The sequence below is a fragment of the Corapipo altera genome, unplaced genomic scaffold (assembly GCF_003945725.1).
Source record: "Corapipo altera isolate COAL_440 unplaced genomic scaffold, ASM394572v1 0, whole genome shotgun sequence".
Taxonomy (NCBI): domain Eukaryota; kingdom Metazoa; phylum Chordata; class Aves; order Passeriformes; family Pipridae; genus Corapipo; species Corapipo altera.
The window spans coordinates 53,043,740-53,066,709 of NW_020884872.1; the positions used below are offsets into that span (position 1 = coordinate 53,043,740).

The 22,970-nt window shown below is 35.2% G+C and overlaps 1 protein-coding gene across 3 annotated transcripts in view; it reads left to right on the top strand.

Annotated features, from left to right (window-relative positions):
* KLHL1 (kelch like family member 1) overlaps window positions 1-22,970 on the top strand; it is a 199,294-nt gene that overhangs the window by 127,049 nt on the left and 49,275 nt on the right. For all 3 annotated transcript variants that reach the window (XM_027647106.1, XM_027647098.1, XM_027647116.1), the window contains exon 6: window positions 9,108-9,294. In XM_027647106.1, the coding sequence (XP_027502907.1) occupies window positions 9,108-9,294 (187 nt within the window). The remainder of the gene's footprint in view (window positions 1-9,107; window positions 9,295-22,970) is intronic.

The following is a 22,970-nucleotide window of genomic DNA, read 5'->3' on the forward strand; positions in this document are numbered from 1 at the left end:
CTTAAGGACTATTCAAGACTATAAGTCATAATAGATAGACATGGGCAGATAGAGACCACATAATGCATAATTTGCAATGATACTGTCCCTCTTTTGGCAGCAATTATCTGTTGGATTACAGATTAAAAATTTTGCATGTGCTTATTCTTTAATTTTGGCATGCAGGGAGTATTTTCTCAGTTTATTTTATAGCCCTGATATCTGTCCTGGAGGAAATACCCATGTTTTTCTTTTTAGTGGTAGGAATCCAATGGTGTTTCATCATCTCCCCTTTTGGATAATTACTGTGTCTGAGGCACATACCTGGGTGGTGGAATTTGAGGTTTAGTTCATCCTGACTAAGTGAATATTGCCACACCTTGCACTTTTCACAAGGTAGAAAGCTCTATCTAAATAGCCACGAATTGTTCAGTGTCTCTTCAGAAGTATGAGGTTACTATGAAGGTTTTTCTCTAGTAGTGGCTAAATTTCATCCTAGATGACACATGTTCAACAGGGTAGAAAGGGACCCATCCTATTTCTCAGATGATCGGTTATGCAGAGTGAGATTTTGCTTAATATCATTCGAATCAACTATTCAAATCACCTCAATAGCTGGAAATCACTTTCATAACAGTAGGCTGGGGGAGATCTGTCAGGAAGCAGTAAATGCAGAGATGCTCTCCAAGGAAGGAAGGTGGGAGCTGAGAGTAACAGCAAAGCAGGCAGCAATCAGTGAAGTCTCATGGTGCACCCACTGTCGGTCAGCGTACCAAAACTCCTCCTTTTGAGCTCATTAGACTTGACTTTCCTTTTGGCAGTACTTGAGTACTTTACACTCCAGATCTCCAACTGAATATGCTTCACTGAGTTGAAACATGCCAGCTCTCTGCAGCATGGAGTTGAAAGTAATTTGGAAGTACATCTGAGAAAGCACTTGTTCAGGGTTTTAGCTAGGAAAAATGAGAAACATGATGACACAAAGTTACAAAAAATTCTCAGGATGTTGCTAGTCTGAGAAGTTCTAGCAACGCTAAAATTGACTATGCTGGAGTAGCATTGATATGGATCTTCTGAGAAGTGACAGCTCTGTGAATTTCCACATGTTACAAAGTCCAGCAATCTTCATTTAATATTAGATACAATTCTCTTTTAATGAAGCATGTCATAGCCATGGAAGAGCTAGCTGAACATAATATAGTTTTCAGGGAAGCATCCTTATTAACTGAATTTCCTGATCAAGTGCATCCTGATTTAATAAAAATATATTGATTATTCTGATATAATAAGGAAAGATAACTATGGAGTAGAAAACATTGAAGCAGATTATTGAAATTTAGACAGCATGACACAATTAGCTTTATATGAGTTCTGGTTTCTAAATAGTAGCTTCAATTTCAGTTTCTTCTTTTTTCCCCTCACTCACGGGTTTAGTCTTAAGGAGATTCAAAAATACAGTGTTTATCAAAAGTCAACCCATGTGCTGAAAAAAGTGAGTAGGAGGGATAAATGAAAATTTTTCTTAAAATTATTGTTCCCGTATCTTTACGGTCAGGAAAAGACATTGGAATAGTATGTTTTGCATTATATGGTTGATTCTTTTTTTTTACTGTTATTTTTATAGTGAGTTAGAGTAGGCTTTTTGACAAAAAAATAAAGAAAAAGGTTTTTATGATTTGGACACTGAGTACATTTTTTTTTTAGGGAAATGAACACAGGTTTCTGTCTGCTTGAATTTTTTTTTTTTTCCATTTCTAAGGTGAATTTCTAATTGGAAATAAAAAGAGATGCAGCTTTCATTTGTGCTTGGTGCATGAAATCTCAGGATTTTGGGACAGAACGGTGTTTATGGATTATTACTTCTTTATTTGAAACACCTGGCAATTCAGTTGAAAGATCTCAGAAATAAATATTTGCTTTAAGAGCCTAGGCACAGATTGGAATCTCTGAATAAAGAAGTAGCAGTCTAACAAGAAATCACGAATATTATTGTTGGACTTTAATCCTCACTGATATAATAAGCTTTCCATAAAGACCCTTGGCATCAATTCCATTAATTCCATTAATTCCATTAAACATTAGAAAGTATATATAACTTAATATTATCTCAAATTTGTGCAGAGAAAACTGATAATTTGATTTCTTAGCTCTCTTGTGCCTGTATTCTGCTAAGTTAATGTAGACAGAGTATACTGTTCAGTTCAGTAGTCCTAAATGTACGTTAAATCATCTTGCAAGAGGAGGCATCATCCTGCTTAAACTCTGAATATGGTTTGTCTTCAGGTCTTTGATTTTCTAGTCTACTGACAGTCTGCTGAACACTTTAGAGGAAAAAAAAATCACAAAAAGAATATGTAAAAAATGTTAACAGTATGAAATAAAAATTAAGCTAGTGTTCTGAAAAATGCTCAACACCATTGCTTATTAGCATACTTTAATATTCTTATTTAGTAACATTAATTGCATCCTAACCAGAACAGGCACACACAAACACACAGAAACCCTTATCGCACAATCACAGAATCATAGAATGGGTTGGGTTGGAAGGGGACCTTGAAGATTATCTAGTTCCAATCCCTCTGCCAAGGGCAGGGGTACCTTCCGCTAGATTGGGTTGCTCAGAGCCCCATCTAATCTGACCTTGAATATCTCCAGGGATGAGGCATCCACAACTTCCCTGGGTAACCTGTTTGTGTGCCTTGTCACCCTCACAGTAAAGATGTTTTTTCTAACACCTAATCTAAATCTACTCTGCTTCAATTTGAACCCATTCCCCCTTGTCCTGTAACTATAATGCTTGTAAATAGTCTTGCCTCATCTTTCCTGTAAGTTCTCTTTTCCAGGCTGAACAATCCCAGCTCTCTGCCATTCCTCATAGGAGAAATGCTCCATCGTTCTGATCATCTTTGTGGTCCCCCCTGGACTCACAAAGTTTCATGTTCTACTGTGCTGGGGACCCCAGAGCTGGATGCAGTGCTCCAGGTGGGGTCTCACCAGTGCAGAGTAGAGGGACAGAATCACCTCCCATGACCTGCTGGCCACACTGCTTTTGATGCAGCCCAGGATACGATTGGCTTTCTGGGCTGCGAGCACACATTGCTGGGTCATGTCCAGCCTCTCATCCACCAGCACTCCCAAGGCCTTCCTGGCAGGACTGCTCTTGATCTGTTCATCCCCCAGCCTGGATTGATACCTGGGGTTGCCTCAACCCAGATGCAGCACCTTGCACTTGGTCTTATTAAACTGCGTGAGATTCCCATGTGCCCCCTTCTCGAGCTTGTCTAGGTCCCTCTTCATGTGTGCCATCCCATCCTTCAGGTGTACCAGCCCCACCACTCAGTTTGGTGTCATCTGCAAACTTGTTGATGGTGAACTCGATCCCTCTGTCTATGTCATTAATGAAGGTATTAAATAATACTGATCCCAGTCCGGACACTTGAGGGACACCACTCATCACTGATGCCCACTGGGACTCTGAGCCTTTGACATCTACCCTCTGGAAGCAACCATCCAACCATTTCCTAATCCACCTAACAGTCCACACATCAAAACCATCACTCCAATTTGAAGAGAAGGATGCTTTGGGGGACCATATCAAAGGCTTTACAGAAGTCCATATAAATGACATCTGATGTAGTTACTCCATCAAAGAAGGCAAATAGGTTGGTCATACAGGATTTTCCCTTGGTGAATCTCTGCTGGCTGTCTCAAATCACCTTCCTGTCCTCCATGTGCCTTAACATAGTTTCTAGGAGAATCTGTTCCAGGCACAAAGATGAGACTGACAGGTTTAGTTCCCAGTGTCATCCTTTCTTCCCATTTTAAAGATGTTTCCCTTTTTCCCGTCCCCTGGGACTTCCCCTGACTGCCATGACTTTTCAAATATCTCAGAAAGTAGCTTGGCAACTACATCAACCAGTTTCTTCAGGACTCTGGGATGCATTTTGTTGGGTCTGATAGACTTGTTCACGTCTATCAGGTGGTCATGAACCTGATCTTTGCTTAAAATGGCAGAGATTTTTCTCCCCCAGTCCCCATCCCACTGTCCATCCACTTGAGAGGCGTGGGAAGAGAGGTTACCATTCAAGACTGAGACTGTTAACTACCTCAACCTTCTCCTCGACTGCTATTACCTGTTCACCTTCTAGCAAACAAAATGCTTGCTTTTAATTTCTTGATAATCAGAAGTTTTGCAGCCCTTCCATTGATATAATGGGTGACAAGATTAGAAGGATACACTCATTGGAAAGTTGTTAAAAATAATAGCTTAAATACCTTCCTGAGAACTGTGTTTTCCTCTACATGCTAGAGAAGGTTAATAAATCTGAAAATTAATTGGGCTCTAACCATAGACTCAATTTTCTTGATACTCAATTTAGATTAAGAAATACTGAAAAAAAATCCAGTGATTATTCTACTATTCTTGTACTGACTCTAACTCATTAAAATTAAGTGTAAAAACATATAGAAATTCTATATTTTATGTAATGCCATTACAGTCTGTGTGAAAACACTGAAAACCTATGAGAGAAGAGAATAGAATCTTGATATTTAATATAATGAAAATAGATGCGAAGATCGCTTATGTGAGAGCAGAGACATTTTAAAGCACTTCTTGATAAAATTTTAGGTGACTGCCTTTTTGGTTAAGAATAGTAGACTCTGGGAGAAGACCACTTTCCTGTAAAAAAAAAAAAGAAGTTAATATAAAAGTTTAAGAATATTTTCAAGTATAATTTATTTTATGTGCAATTTATTTACAAACATTTATATCAAGCTATTAACCTCAACCATGTATAGTGACCCCTCTTAAAAATATTGCCATCCAGGAACACAAATGTCTCTGGTTTTTTTTTTTTGGAATGTGTCTATTTATGTTCTGTCTGTGCCTCATACTGTTTTAATAAAACTCTTGACAACCCAGCGCCCTGAGCCTTCAACCTCAAAGCACTTATATTACAGATGGAAGTACATATTGTTTTAATCTGACCACAGTATTAAAGCCTCTTCAGTGACTTCGTTTTCCAAAAGCGGCTTTTTCTTGTTAAAATTGTCCAAAATCTAGATGCAGGCAGGTGTGTTTCTAAGGAGTAAGACTACAACAGATGATAATTTTGTATATGATATTGACTCCCTCTTAGTGAATTTCTGTGGTCAAGGGAATATGGCCTTGGAGTATATAGATCAGTAGAAACAAATTAGTTTAAAAGATACATATATGTTAGGAACAAGCCAGAATGGAAGTTGTGACAAATTTAAAGGAGCAGCAGTTCAAATTTCACATCTTTTCTGTAACATTTCTCTGAGACTGAATTCATATTAGCCAATCTAAATATTTTTCTTATTTTTACAGTCAGTGCTGCTATTTCAGATATTTTTTTTTTAGTTTCTTAATACAGTAGTCATGCACATTTATAAAAATGAATATGACAGATACTGTTGTTTTATGAGAAAATAATAGCAAATACAGTTTTGGAGAACAAATATATGGAGGGATTTATATATATCTCATTTTCCAAGTAAGATGAGAAAAGTGCTTGGTTCACCAGACATAGAAAGTTGATATGACAGTTTTCAAAAATCTAATCTACCTAAATGAAAGAAAGCATATGAGCCATTCATTATTCATTGGGAGAAAAAACTTCAGCCTCATGCCTTCATTTATTGATACATTAATCCAGGCTTGGTACTTTGACAGCAATTTATTCAGAGACCCTGAAAGATATTTGAATTTCTCAAAATATATTGATATTTTCAATGCCTTTTTATCTCATCTGTCTTTTTCTTTCTTGAATTTATTTTTACTTTCATGATCATGGGATCATTTGTAGTTGGTGCATAATCTATTTGAAAACCTGGACCACATTCAATGATGTTTTCTGAAAATATTATTACCAGAGAAGATAGATGTCTTTTGTTTTCATATTTTCATTCTTTTAATATTCTTGTATCTTAACTGATAAAACAACACCATTGTGTTTAGTCCATAGGTTTAGTGACCAAAAAAAAAAAAGAAATTTGTTTGGTTTAGCCTTCTTAATTATACATTTGTGAGATAGCATATATTCATTGGAGCATTTACTTTCGTATCTAAGGACAAAAAATGAATATTAGGATTACTCCAGTGAAGAGATTTAAGTTTAATATTTATGCAGTCCTTGTGCAAACTAATGGTTTGCAAACCCATGGTTTCCTTTGTATTACCTATTCCTTCTGTGAGAGAGTAGAATAGAACAGAATAAAATAGAATAGTTCAGCTGGAGGTGACCTACAAATATTCTCTAGTCCAACTGACTGACCACTTTAGGGCTGACCAAAAGTTAAAGCAAGTTATTAAAGGTATTGTTCAAATACCTCTTAAGCACTGGCATGCCTGGGGCATGCACCAGCTCTCTAGATGTAAATAAATGCTTCCTAATGTAAATTCTACTGTTTTCTATGAACCAAGGGTCTTTGTGTATTGCTATGTTAAATTATCACACTTTTGATCTTATTCCTCCTCCCTAAAACTAATTCAATTAATTTGTGGTGAGGTCTCTTTGTACCTTTTCGCATTGTCTTCTACTTTCTTTTTTCCTCTCCCATTTTTTTTTATACCCCAACTTTTTTTCCCTTTTATTATATGGATATGTGGATATTTTATGGTTCCAGATATTCGGGAAGTTGGGCAGAATGAAACACGATGCATACTGTCATCTGAAATGTACCAGAGGTTTTCAATACACAATAGATAGCTTAAAACTACAAATCTTGTTATCTAGATGCTAATGCTTTAATAATGTCATTGCCTGGAATGTCATTGACATTGAACATTGGTGTGACGCAAACCATCCACAAGTTTTCTCACTCATGGTTAACCCATGGAGGACACCTCATAGTCTTGGTAATTTGGACAGCCAGCTTTAATTAAATGGAAGACATTTTTAAAACATCCTTTAATATCTTCAGCTACAACTTGTGGAATTTGTATTAGAACATAAAAGAATGAATTACCCAGTCTCCCACTGCAATACATATTCTTGTCAACTTAGATGAGAGTTAGTTCTGCAATTTAATAATAGAATCAAACTTTTGGATACAAGAAATTTCACTGACTTCCCCAAGACCTACAAAAACTCAATATGTGAGTAGAATTTAAATCCCTAGAATTTAAACACTTCAGAATTCCTAATAACTTTTGCACTTTTACAATTTTAATGTAGATAAATTTTATATAATCTACCTGGAGAACAAACAATAATTGAAAAAAAAGTCAAACAAGAAAATAAAGCCAAAGATTAAGTTCAAATTTAAAACCATAGGTTCTGGATTGACCACTTTCATTCAGGAGTAAAATTTTGGGTCTCTAAAATAGGAATTTCTGGAAAAGTCAGCTTCTGACTTTGTAGTCAGTAGATCTGCAGTGGTCAAAAATTCAGAATCAAAAGTTGCAAGTTGTTAGAAAAGAAAAAGATAACAAAACAGAGCACATCATTTTGCCACCACAAAAATTCATGGTTAATAATGTGTGCGGTTCTTATCCCTTCACAAAAAGAATCCAACAAAACTCAAAGGTTCAGAAAAAGTCAACAAAGGTGATAAAAGATATAAATCTTCTTTCATCTAAGTAATGACTGAGAAAGCTGAGGCTTCTTGGTCTAGAAAATACTTGACTAAAAGAAAATAACAACAGAAGTCTAGAATATTCTAAGAAACTTGGTACATCAGTAATTCATTTTCTCTTTCAACAGAAGAACTAGAGGGTACTGAAAGAAAGAAATGTATGAAACAAATCAAGTGAAAGCAAACAAAGCAACCAGAACCAGGTTTGAAAAAAAAAGGAGGGAGATAAACCTTCATATACAGTGAGTAATAGGCTGGGTACATTGTGGATGCAACAAATTTGCGTGAGTTAAAAGGAAGATTGAACTACTTAATTGTAGATAAGGTTCCTGAGAATTACAAGTTGCATGGAAAAGACATCCACCTCAGAATGTGCCTGATCTGAAAGTCAGACATTGGGTGAATATTAAAGGAAGTTACTATATATTTGAAAATAATTTCATGGTTTGCTCCCTAGACATTGACGTATGACCACAGTTGGAGACATCTTTTGTCTAGGCTAGATGAACCTCTCTGTTCACTTCTTTTAACATATTTATTTAAGCATATCTATTAAGCAATTTAAGCATATTTATAATCTTAGGTTGTCAGCCATGAAAAAGAGTTCTGGATCACCAGCTGAGATACTGTAGCCTGCATTGCCTTTCTTTGAACCTGAATAGACTCATCTCATCATAGACACTTAAAATCAGAAGCAGGACACAACTGTCTACATGTGCAAGCTATTAATACTTAGATGTCACAAAAAACAACAGATTGACAAAGGACATTCATACATTCTTCAGCAGCCATTGAAGCCCAGATGAAATAGCTGAGAGTTCTTACAAGCAGTCTAACTTCCTGTTTTTAGGCAACTGCAATACTGTTTGCATATGTTTGCATATATGTGTCTGGGTGGAGATACATCCTCAAACTTCTGGAACTAAATTCTCCTGCTTCCTGGCCTTCAGCTGCTTCTCTGAAAATTATTTGGTCTCCCAGTCATATATTCTAGGAGATCTAAAAATTTACCACACTGTAAAGATATGCTGTCATATGCAGTTAAAACCTGCTCTAATATGATGGTCAGCGGAATGTAGGGATCAGCATGTAGATGTAATACTCAACTGCCTAAATATAAATATTGAGAGTTTGACTGAATTTGAATACCCTAGTATATCTGGCAGATATGGCCCGAAATCTTCATAAGCACTGCACTCTTCTGACCTGACATCAATGAGATCACAGAATCATTCAGGTAGCAGTAGAGGTCAGGAGGTTTGTAGTCCAACAGATCAAAGATAGGTCAGCTGCGAGATTAGCCCAGGTTACTTAGTTCAGTGGGATCTTGAAAACTTATGGGGTGATTTATTACTTCTCAAAAGCTGGTAGATTTGTACATGCAGGCAGATGAATCCAACACTTAACATTTACAACTTGCAACCTTCTTCTTTGGAAATGTAATATAATAGCCTTTCAGCTGTATGCATGATATTGCTTTTCTAGGAATTTCTAGCATTTTTGATTCACCTTCATGTCATTCACAGATATTGGCAGACCTGGAAAACCATGTGCTTTTTAAGGATGACCTAGAATGTCAGAAGCTTATTCTGGAAGCCATGAAATATCATCTTTTACCAGAGAGAAGAACTCTCATGCAAAGTCCAAGAACTAAGCCTAGAAAGTCTACAGTTGGGACACTTTATGCTGTTGGAGGAATGGATAACAACAAAGGTATTAAAGGATATTTATTGCTTTATAAAAGTTATACCTTGTATTTTCTTTATCAGCAAATGGTGAAATATCTTTCTATTCCAGGATCGATGTGGGGATGTCTAATCAGTCAAGAAATGCTGCCAAGACTTTAGATCTAATAAAAATCTGCTGATATTTAAGGAAAAGAATAATACTGTTAGAGAAAAGAAGCTGAGGTTTTAATTCATTCTTTGTTAAAAATTATTATAATTTTCAGAAAGAAATTTAACAAAAAAAATTGAATGAAGTTAATTTACCTTAGTTTTAGATTTCTAGAAATTATGTTTGCTCTATAAGTGAGTCAAATACTTCTTTCATTCTTTTTTAACAAATGAACAAAGGCAGTTGGCAGTTTGATATGCAGTATCATTGATGTGCAGGTATTACATCCTTAAATAGTTGTCTAAAATATTATGGATGATTCATGGTCTTCTAATGCAGAAATTTGTCTGTCATTTAGAGAAAAAACCTAGATAAATAGCTTAAACTAGATTACTACTTTGTCAACAGATAATGGAAGATGAAATTATCCCCATTTTTCTGTGAGGAAAAGTAGAAGGCAGTTGAAATTTTATTATAGTATTTTGTTGTTATTTGTTGGGATAAGAATTACAATTACGTACTTTCATTTCTGCTAAGAAGTCTAATCCACTGATTTCTTGAATGAATTAAATAAAATATTTGAACTTAAAGCTAGCTGTGTTAAAAACCTACATACTCAAAAAAGGCTTTTTTTTTTTTTTTTGGTGATATTCACTGACAACTCCACATTATCTTAAATTTTAATGTCTTAAATTTAGACTGAAGATTATGCCTTCAGAAACACTAGTTCTCATATAAAATAAACTGTACTTAAAAAAAGTATAAAATGATATCTTCAGGATTTTACAACTTTCTGTCTAGGGTATAGTTATTGCAGTTGTTTCACTAAATAGCTTTGGCAATATCATATGCAAAATCACATGGCATGCTTTTCCCATAAAGTTACACCAATGAGAAGGATGTATGACATTTGTGCATATGTGAAAAATAAATGGGCAGCATCAAGAGAAGTGTGACAAGCAGGTCGAGGAAGATGAATGCTAACAGTTTCTGTTAGATATCAGAAAAGGCTTTTCACAGATGGTGGTTGGGCACTGGAACAGGATCCCTACGGATCCTGTGGTCACAGGGCAGTGGTCACAGCACCGAGACTGTCACAGTTCAAGAAGAATTTGGGCAATGCTCTCTGGCACCTGGTGTGACTCTTGTGGATGGTCCTGCCCAGGACCAGGAGTTGGACTTGATGATCCTGATGGGTCCCTTCCAACTCAGCATATTCTGTGACTCTCTAATTCTGTGATTTTTTAAAGTCCCTTCAAACCCAAATTGCTCTATGTTTCTATGATAATAAGAAAATGCTGATGAAAGAATCAATATACATATATTCTTATTGTAACTGTAGATTATTTTTGTCCATTTAGCATTTATAAGCATTTGTACAACCAAATGTGAGGCATGGATGTGCACAGAACATTGTCTTTGGATCATAAAATACCTAAAATACAAATGTCGTCTTACTTAGAACAAGTTACTTTGAACACAAGTATTCATTGTGGGTAGGAAATAAACCCAATTTGGATGCAACAGTATCTGTTCTCGTTTACTATAAATGTCTGTTCCTCAATCGAAATGTAGAAATATTCAGGAAGAGAACACAGAGTGTAGCACCATTGCAGCATCGACAAACAGCCTATTTTGCAGTTTCAGGTCAGGCAGAAGCAGTTTTTTTCTGTAGCAGCAGAAGAGGACACAGAGCAACAGAGGTTCAGCCCTCTGTTGGTGAAAACTCTAACTGGAGATAACCAGGACTTTTATATATTTACAGCAGATACAAACTGCTTTGAGAGGGGGTCTGTTTTGGCAGAGCAGCATGTGCACAGTAGGAGCCTTTGTTACAGCTGATGTAATATGTATTCCCAGTAACTCAGGTTCTGCAGCTGTGTAGTCTCAGCTTGCATCTGTTCAGCTCATCCCTCTTGTGACTCTTGACTGGCTTTTATGCCCTGTGAGTCTTGTTTCCACATGTCAGTTCAAGAGACCTGTTTGCTTGTTTTGAAGAAACACTGAGTTTATAAAGCAAGCCTGAATATTTAGGCGGTGAGATTATGCTGATACTGTATCATCTCTCCTCAATAATTAATAATTTATTTTTTCCCCCACAACTCTCTTCACTGAAATGCTGACTTGGATAGTTGCAACTCACAATGATGTATTTTTAATGCTTCCTGTCATTTGCTACCAAATATGAAACAGTTACATATAAGATCTGGATGAGCTAATCAAATTAGCAATTTATTAACTAACATATAAAATAGTGGGTAAGTACAAATATTATGAAAGTATTTGAAGGTTATGTGGCCCATCACATAAAAAGCAGTCTAGCATGCTAAGTTTGTTTTAAAATCTCATCTGTGGTTATCTTCCTTTCCATAAAAAAGAAGTGATAATTAAACTCCAGGAAACAACAACTGGAATTTTGCCTGATGTGAAAAGTTAATGCAGCATAGTTCTAGATGGATAAAATTGAAAGGATCAAAGTTGGATAATTTTGTAACTTTATAATTGTACAAAACCTCATTTAAATCTCTGTTTCTACAGACCTGTGGTTATTTATTAATTTAATTTCAGAGGTGCATGTAAGAAACACACTTTCCCTATACATTTGCATTACTGAAATGAGATGTATTGATAGATTGGGGGTATATACTTCTGACAATGTTCCATTCACTTTACCCGTTAATATTGCCACACTGACTTCTCTAATTTGGATTAGCAGGATTTAATCATCTAATAGTATACAAAAGCTGTCTCAGTCCACATGTAAAGGAGGACAATAGACTGAAATGAGTAATTACAAGAAGTGGACATTTACCAATTTTAAAGAATGATTAAACACTGACTTCCTGCAGCCATCTTGGAATCCTAAATGCAGAAAAAACCCATGTGATAGAACATGATGTATATGGTCTATGTTAGATGGTGCTATGGAAAATTATGAGCAGGCAAATATACTTGTATTTTACTTGAAGGAAAATATAGCAAGAGGAGATTGGTATCAATAATCAAACAGTCTTATACGGGTGTCAGAATACTGATTGATGTCTCATGAAGTGTCCTAACCTAGCTGACTCACTAGCTAGCAGTTAGAATAATAAGGGAAAAGTTAGAATAGTAAGGGACAAATGTCTTTCTTGTACCCAGAAAGACATTTCTCGCAGCAGACTTCACTTAAACCTTATTTATTTTACTTTTATATTTTTCATTCTCATACAGGCATATTTTTAAAATACTGAAAGAAATGTTGGAAAACCTATTGTAAATACTGTAAAGAAATGCAAAAATAGGGAAAGATCATGTTTTTCATCTTAGTAATTCTTGCTTTTTGAGATATGTGTCTGAGATATCTGTAACTTGAAAAGCTATCTGACTCTTTCCTCTTCTGCTTAGTGAAAATTTGTAAAAACAAGAAAAAAAAAAAAAGAAAGTTAAATGCATCAAAATTGTTCTATGGCATTTTGCAAGTGGTAGAAATTACTACAAACCAGTTTGTTTTCACATACGTAAAATATTTGACAACATTCATTATCTATCCATTTGATGCACATAACTATCTTGAGCAAGCATCTTATCTTTATCTTACTTGCATTTTCATTCAAAATATACAGTGTACAGTAAATGAGTTTAATTTTCAGAATGTGAGTGCTTGTAGTCCTGTATTTGTATAATACACAAAAAAACACCCTACTCAAGATAGAGTATTTTTCTTTAAAAAAATAATTCCAATGTGTTTATTATTTTCTATTTCTCCCTGGTGTGCTTTTGGAAAGGTTTTATGTAAGTGTGTGTATATATATATGTGTATGTATGTATATATGTATGTATATATTTATAAAATCACACATATAAATTATTGAGGTCTTCTCTTAGAAGTTTGAGGGTGTAGCATAGTTAAATACCTCAACCTTTCTGTTGTACTTCACTCTTTCCTTAATCCAGCCTGCAAATGAATTCATGGCTGGGGCTTCCTGCATTTAATGGTAGATAGTGCTCCTAATATATTGCTAATATTTTATTGTTATTACTATTAAGAACTTGGTATATTTTCTTATTCCTGTTCGGATATTAGAATGCAAGAAATAGTCTAATGCTTACAAACTTCTCAGGAAAGTTGGAATAGCTCCTGGATCCAGCTGCCCTGACCCAGGACCCTCCTGTCCAGCTGCTGGAGCCCAGCACGGTGCTCCTGGAAAACCAGGATCTCTACTCCGTCTGAAGGATGCTTCTGCCATTTTCCCATTGGCAGGTTCAACCAGTAGTGAAGTTAAGTATGTGTGCCGCAGACAGGCTCAGACACACACAGATACACAGAGGACACAGATAGGCTGGTCACACAGACAGTCACAGGCAAAGTGCTGCTCTCAGCAGCCCCCACATTTGGGACTCACACCAGACACATTCTCCCTCCTCCTTTTGGGCTGGCAGAGGCAGAAGCACACCACACTCTCCAGGTTCACAAGCACACACACATTCGTGGATCCCCTGAACACCAGCATGGCTCTGCTGCGCTCCTCACTCATACTTGTGTCCCGAAATAGCTGGTTTTCATGAGGACGCCCCCAGTGGCTGAGGTTAAAGACCTCACTACTCCCAGTAGCTGGCACCACAGACCAGACTCCAGGAGCAGCTCTTGTCAAGCGGGAATATAAACATACTGTCATTACTTATGGTATAAGTAAATGTTCACAAAAGAACTGACAAGTGAGAAATTGATGGTCCCTTTTGCAATCCTACTCCTTTTATTGATAACATCACATATCTGTCCTCACCAGTCCTCTGTATGAGTTTCTTCTGCCTTTAGTGCTAGTTTGATTTCACCTGTGTTTTCAATGAGGACATTTGCTATGTTAAAGGATTATGTAGTTATAGCCTTGAAATATCTCAGGAGGACAATAAGCCAAAATAAATTCTGTCTCTGAACTTTGAAGCAGCTGTCTGCATACTGCTTTTATTTAGATAAAAAAAGATTTCTCTGAAATCTTGTCTGCTCTATTTTAACAGCCAAAAAACTCCAGTGATTTCAAGTATTATAAGTGAGTCATTTTGCTGAGATAGATGGTTGTAATATGAAAGAACAGGCTCCTGGAGTTGTTTAGCCTGCAGAATAGGAGGCTCAGGAGAGACCTTTGCACTCTCTGCAACTTGTAGCAAGGTGAGAGTCAGTCTCTTTTCCGAAGTAACAAGTGATAGGATGAGAGCAAATGACTGCAAATTGCATCAGGGAGGGTTTAGATTGGATATTAGGAAAAATTTCTTCACCGAAAGAGTTGTCAATTATTGGAACAGGCTGCCCAGGGAAGTGGTTGAGTCCCCATCCCTGGAGGTATTTAAAAGGTATGTAGATGTGGCACAGAGGGACATGGTTTAGTGGTGAACTCAGTAGTGCTGGGTAAAAGGTTGGACTCAATCATAAGATCTTTTTCAACTAAAATGATTCTATTGTTCTGTGTTTACTAATTTCCACGTAATATATTTCAGTATTCTTTTTTATAGTTCCTGGAGTTCATTTTTCCAAAAAAATTACACATTTAAGGTTTGGGTTTTTTTAAAACATAAAATGTATGTTGTTATAATCCTTTTTTTTCTCAGACATTTAATAGCTATCAATGGTAAATAATTACAGCATAATTTACCTTAATTGTGAAATGAACTAATAAACAAGTAACATTCCATTAGCTTTAGGTCAACACTGAGTACCAATGACCAACTCTGTTTTCCTTTTTCACACCTTCTGGAAGACTAAATAGGAAAAGAATAATGGAGTATATAAACAGGAACAGCAACACAGAGAAGTGTCTCTCACTGGAGTCATTAAGACAGCATAGTAATGAGGTTGTCATCGTGGTGAGTTTTCTTGAGAAAATTAGAAAGCCAAAGTAAGAGGCAGGCAGGCTATGCAGAACGGATAACAGAATTTTTCAGTCTCTGTATTGCAAATGTGCATTGAAACTTACTTATCCTTTTAGATTTCTTAAATGAAACAGACATAAGTTACCTGCTTGAAAATAAAAAAATAGAAATCCACTACTTTTTAAAAAAGAAAACAAGACATTTTTCCCAACTTTATGGCAAATCCTTACTGTATTTTAATACATTATTTTCACTCAAAAAAAAGCAATATTCCTTTTGTGCACATGTCATAGTTTTTTGAAAAGTTTAAAGGAATTTCTTGCAGCCTGACTACAGAGTAGTGAACTGCTACCCTGTGTTACCATTTTCTCTATAGCTCATTCGTTACCAAAATATTCTTCTTGGTATCTACATCAGTAACCTGCTTAGGTCACATATGTTCCACTTGAGTAACTGTCTTTTCAGTTCAAAATGTAATATTGCAGATCACTAGATCAAGGTCATCATGCACCTACTCACAGCAGCATCTCTAAATCTTGAACAAAATTATCAGAGCACCGGTCAGCAACAACTTTAGCAATAGCAAAATCAGCAGAAAGTCTTACCAGGGAAAAAAAAGTAGAAATGTTTTTATGATAAATGCAGAATTCCTACCCTTCTTTATGGGTTTAAATACCAAAGCATTCTAACAGAAAGGAAAAAAAAGATAAGGTACCTTTATGGTGGAAATGTCTACATTGAATAAAAAGGTGGGGTTGGGGACAAGGGGAGATTTTTAGGATTTGCATCTGCTTATGAAGCAATTTTCACTTTTTTTTCATATCAAAATTCCTGCATTTAGACCTAGCTAAAATAAATACACTGCATCCATAGTACCAGACAACCTTCATTATTTCATGTGGTCTACATCAACTTCTTCAAAAATACTTAATAACATCTTTGAAAGACAGATTCTAGATATTTCTGCATTTGACTTAAAATATTTGGTTGCAAACAATATTGCTATACATTTATTCTTTTTCATGAAATGTCCTTGTTATACGTCTAGTCTTCAATTATCAACTATGCAAAAAATATGAGAATGAAAACCAACTTTACACAAAATTCCTCATTTACAAGTTATTAACAAGGAAATGAAATATATTTAACTTCAGAAAAAGATGAAGTGTAATAGAAGATAATTGGAATATCACTTGAAAGGTTTCATGAAAAAAAGTCACAAATAAGCTTACAAATGGTAATTAAAGCAAAAAAATAGAAATTTATATTGTGCAATGGAGTAGTGTTCTCTAGATAAAGGTAAAACTGCGAGATCTAGTACTTTATTGTTTCACAGAAACATGGGATGGTAGGATCACATTCACCCCTGCTGCACACACAGAGGAGTTGTCAGCAGCAGTTGAACATTCATGCAACACTACCCTGATCATCTACGGTATTTATTTTCTAAAGTTTTCTTTCTCTGTAAGTCTCTCATTACTTCATAGACCTCGATTAATCAGGGTTTATAATGCCTATGAACGTATGCACAATACACAAAACTAATCTCATCCAATACTCAGTTGGATCACAAGTAGAATTTAGGTTAGAAAAGAAATATGTTGAAATGTATCCAGAACATCAAGAAACATCCTTATCTCTTATTGGAAATCACTTGTGCTGCCGTAGTCATGGTATAGGTTTTAAATTTACTACACACTTTTTTTAATCATACCAATAGACATTAAATTATTCTGTTTCACCTCTCTGTGTCTTTTTCATATACTCTGTCTTCAATGCTACAAACTGAAATAACTCTGTTTTAGAGCTCTGTCCATCTGAAAATAGGGGATTGTGCACGTGTGTATGTAGAGAGGAATTGCCTGGATGTGTAGCACTTTTACTGTAAAATCCTCAAAATTCTGTGTATTTGTTTTTGTTTAATATTTACAGTTTCATATCCAGTATCTTAAAGACAGTCTAATAAGTTATGTATTTCTTTTCTAACCATTAGACAACTCAAAAACCAGTAGTGATACAGAAGTGAAGGAAACTATAATAGAATACATTTTTAAATGTAATTTCATGTAAATTTTTATATAGCTATCAGTATTTTTGTTTGGGTCTATGTGTGTTTTACTTATGCTATGGCATTCCAAGTTTTGTTTTATAGGAAAATATGCCTATCTCTGCATAATAAACATGTATGCTGTAACTAAAAATGAATAATGAATTTTTGCTTTATTTATTTTATTTGTATCTTTACATTAAAACTGTATCCCCAATTTCCCTAGGAAAATATACCATAGTCTCTTTTCAACTGCTTCCTTCCATCCTCATGTTCTTGGGAAATTGGATTTTCTGGTTTTCTGAAACATCAGAATTACTCTGGTTTGTTCATGGGGATTAGAATAAAGTACTTGTCTACAGATTTCTAACATTGCTAAGACATCCTCTCACAACATTTATAGACCAGGGTAAGCACTATTAACCAACACTGTTCATTTCTTTGAGTCTGAACAGTTTGGAAGTTACTTCAGTTAGGATTTGACTCTGCTGACTGCCATCTACCAGTAACAGCAGACAGGAGAGGACTTTCTTATCTCAGCTGGCATGTGATTTTTATCTACAGAACAGTACTCTATTGCACAATATAAATTTCTAATTTTTTCCTTTAATTACCATTTGTAAGCTTATTTGTGACTTTTTTTATGAAACCTTTCAAGTGATATTCTAATTATCTTCTATTACACTTCATCTTTTTCTAAAATAAGCAATTTTGGTTGTCACTGGAACCAGCATCTGACTGAGTGACTCCACTGCACCACAGCATGGTGGTTTAAAAACTCTAGATACTGACCTCACCTTAGAAGTGGTGAAAATGAATGGGGATCAGGTTCCATCCCTCTCTCTGCTAGTTGCATATGTCCAAGGATACTCTGTAGTCCCTCCAGATCCGGTGGCAAAGAGTGGCTCATTGTCCTGCGATGTAATCATTGATTATATATGCGCTTTTTCAGAGTTAATGAAATAGTGTGAGGACTGTGTCACAGACAACTAGAATGGTGTTTGTATATCAGGGTATGGATGCTTAAAAAGTGTAAAGGTGCTTAACCATAGAAAACCTGCTGAAATCCTTATCAGTACTGCAGGATGGAAGAAATCAAATGTGCTACATTCTTATCCAGTCTACCATTGTGGATTGGACCCTGAAGTGAATGCTACATACAAATATTTCTTCCATTTTTATTTTACTGCTCCCACTAGAACCTAGTAAGGCACAAATACATATGAAATATAAACATTCAGGGTCAGGGAACAAGCTGGGGGCCATGCTGTTCGGCAGAACAGATGCTTCTTAGTTTGTTATTTGCACCTGGCTGAAAACTTTGGAGGTAGACACAAGGGCAGCGCAAGCAATCATATAGGAATTGCAGGATAAACGTTCTCCCTATACCCTCCCTGCTCCAGAATATCAAACATTCCTTTGCGAAATAAATAAACAAATTAAAGATACAAAAGTGGTGTTTTTAGAATGGGTCCTGTAAATTCAATTCTTCACAGACATGGTTGGATTCAAACCTTTCCTGCTCAGGAGCAAACAACAGAAAGACATGCTAAGATAAGCCTAAGAACAGTCCTATTTGTGTCTTCTTCTGTTCCCTGCAACATCCTGTCTTTATGTCAGTACAAAATTCCTTATTACATCTTTAAATTATGTCAGTCTTGGACTTCACATTACAATGTGTTCTCTTCATGAACTAGTGACAATCTTTCCTCTCAAACTTGTGTTTCTAAATCTCCTATGTATTATCCCACATATTTTGTCCCTCAGTTACTTCCATTCCTTTGCATGTTTCTCTTCTCTGACTTTCTCCCTCCAAACTATTCTAAAAAATTGCAAGTAATGTTTGAGTAGGGTGAAGTGGTGCTGTTATTTTAGAGAGTGTAGATAGAGAACTTCAAAGCAAAATAATTGCCTGCCAAATTCCTTTTTTTCTGTCTTTTATTTTCCCTCCCCCACAAAGAGGGGCAATTGCAAAGGCTGCTGTAAAAGGCAAAATATTTAGGGCAGAGTATGTAAAGAAAAAGATTTGAAAAGAGGTGAGATAGTCATGTACAACATATGGTTATATAGTTTTGGGACCAGTATTTATTCAAACCAAAGGGATTTGCATAATTAAAAAATTGTGATACAGCTGTGGGTCTGTAGTTTATGGAGAATCCCTCTCTACAGGCTGTGATAATTTTAAGTAATGTTTATGTTAAATTGAAGGCCATATTTCCTTATAGCGGGAGTAGAACCATCAGTAAGTTGGAAGTAAAAGAACTGCAAAATATTAACAAGTAAATTTGAAAATATTACTCACGCTCTGTAAGTTGTATACTTTAAAATTTAGGAGTTATTTAGTCAGTACTCAGACAGCAGGGTTACTATTTTAAGAATAACAAGTTCTTTATAAAGTTCTTTATAAAGCACTTTCCAAACACTTTGTTAGGTTCTGGGAATGAACAGTCCCTTGGCCCCTGGCTGCATTGGTGAATGGACACTACAATGCATATATACAATCTATAGTTGGAACATTTTACTTTTCTAAACTGAATAAATATACCTCCTTAAAATTTACATATTTTGAATACACATCTTTATATTTTTCTGATTTTTCAAGGAAAGTGCACAGGCATAATTATAGCACAGGAAGAGGGAACAGGCTATGATAGCAGGGAGGCAAGGACCATGGCAAAGAAACATTTTATTGTCACTGTATCTGTTTCAAACAATAAAATGAAAATCTGCAAGTGCTAATAATAAAATCAGTTATTATAATAAAATAACTTAGATAAGTTGTAATTATAAAATGTTATGAATACTGAAAGAAACTTTAAGAAACATAAAACAATGATACTGCATAAAAATGTTGTCTAATAATTTGTACTTAAAGAGCATTTAACCTTATTATTCACATTAACTAAAATGAATCAGAATTCTAGGAAAAAAAAGTGTTCTGTTGTTCCTGAAATATGTTATATATGGGAAACCAAGTTATACCTGAAAGTTGAAGACTGAAAATAGTTATTGTGTCCTAAAACTTTTTTTTCAGAGTATTTATTGTTGAAAACTATTTTAAAGTGTCAACACTGTTTTATCTATATTCTCATAGAAAATAAATATAATAGAAAAATTGCCTGCAGTCTCTTCCTTTATCTTGAATTGCCATAACCTGCATTACCAAAACCTATATGGTGTCTCCCCTTTCACTCTGCTATATGAGATATTAACAAATGACGTAAGAACTAGAGTATGGTTCATCTAAATTTTAGTGTTTACATTATACATGTCTACACCTAAACTATACAGTCAGTGCTGAACATAGTCAATACTGATGCAGATAGTACACTTGGTCTAGTCAAGACCAGCATTTACTACACAGGAGAGATGTACAGAATCCACTAGGACCACTGACCCTGGGAGCTTATACAAATAGCTCAAATTGCAGATACTTATATTTTCATGTTTAAAGCTGTGTCCATCCCCTCTCCTGATAGAATGGACTGAATCCATTCCAGTTATCAAAACCAGTCAAGAAATTGAACAAAGGAAAAAATTGCGTCTGTTCAGAAAATACTGTAGCACTGTGTCTGTAGTGAAATATCATCACTCTATTATTATTGTTTAAATTCATCTTTTACCGCTCTCTGTGTTTTCATTCCTACTCTGTGAAAGTATTTGTCTGTTACCATCATCACATTCTTCCCACCATCTCACTTTCATCTTACTATCTGCTTTTATCCTTTTTCTTTCATATTTTCCCAATTATTTTACTTCTACCTACTTAAATTTCATGAATAAATATATGGTCATAGACTGAAACAATATTTGATGCTATCACATTATTTATTTCTATATGCCTTACTTCTCTTCTTCTACCTATGTGTGGTTTTTAGTCTGTAATATATAAAGTTGATTTTTACTTTGATTTTTGCAGTACCTAGCATAGTGGGACATATTTGTGAATGGTTCTTTACCTGCCACCATATGATTAATAATGTAGATTTTTCTGGCCCAGAAATCTACAGCCTATTTAAATCAGAAATTTATTTGTTTTATTTAGCTATATCAAAGGTAATAAATTTACAACTATTTATAGTTCTAAGTGTACCAACACATTGTTATTAATACAGTAAAATCACATCAACATTGCAGTAAATTCAACAATAAACTCTTTGTTAATCATTTCCATTTCCATTTGAACACGTTTTCTCTTACATGTAGTGTTGAATCAATTTATGTCTCTTTCTTCTTTCTGCTTCTTTTTTCCCCATACTTCTAACAGTTTTTTGTGGCATCTGAGAAAATCATAGCTCCGTGAACCTGTGGAACAGAGGCTTAATATGCTATCATGGGGCATCCAACAGAACTGTCATTGTAATGTGTGCTTAAGTTATTTAACTCTACCATGAAAAGACTCCTATGACATCATAGATAGATGAATAGATAAATAGACAGAGATATATGTATAATGTTACTGTGAAAAGTCTACAGGGAAAACAAAATTATAAAATTTTACAATTATGGACACTATAGACAAGTCAAAACATTTACAGTCTCTGTTTCAGTAATGTTTCCCATTTCCTACTTTCTTTCTGATATCATGCTAGTTTAATGATGGACTTGCTTATTTATTCTTTTTCCAGTCATGTAAAGATGACCTAAAATTACATCAGCTTTCTATTGACAAGGAGAGAGATAGAATATCAATAAGAGATTGAAGTACATACAAAATTTGAGTATTAATTACTTATTGATTACTTTCTGTAAAGATAGATGTACGCCATAATCACTTTGACCTGCATAATTCCATAATACCCATAATATCAATGGCTACCTAAAGTCAGTAGGTGTCCTTTATTGAAAATATGTATGAAAAAATGTCTTTCACAGCAAAATGATGTACTACCTATCGAAGTTCATATTTATCTGAACTTCTTACATTGTTTTTACTCACATAAATACATTTGCAATCTATGATTCCTGTCCCACTACACTAAGTAAAAAACTAATATTTTATAAACATCTATTATTATATTATTGCCTAAAGGTTATTATGAAAACAAGTTACACTGTCATTCGTGATGAGAAAGACAATGACTTGGCACTTTATTGTATATTTAGGAATGCATTTATGACTAGTATACTTTCCTGGAGCTTTGTGCAGTGAGCTTTTGTTACAGTTTTCTGCATTTTGACAGTCAATTGAATTGATAACTTGCTCCTTTAATCCTGTTCATCTTGTTTCAATAACTCTAGTTACTCCGGTATCTCAGGGACTAGACACAAACACCCACTATCAATTCTGGCAGAAAAAAATCATAATCAGGAATTGCTTTTGTGACATTCTTTTGTAGGAACTCTTATACTCCCTGATATATTATTTAATTTCTCTATCTCTAAAATAGAGACTTAAAGATAGACACTATATTCTACTTTCCCAGGCAGGTTCTGCTTGGCTAACCTGATCTTCTATGACAAGGTGACCCACTTAGTGGATGAGGGAAAGGCTATATAAGTTGTCTGCTTGAAATTTAGTAAAGCCTTTGACACCATTTCCCACAGCATTCTCCCAGATAAACTGGGTGCTCATAGCCTGGATGTATGTACTCTTATCTGGGTAAAAACCATCAAGATGGCCAAGCTGAAAGAGAGATGGTAAATGGATTTAAATCCT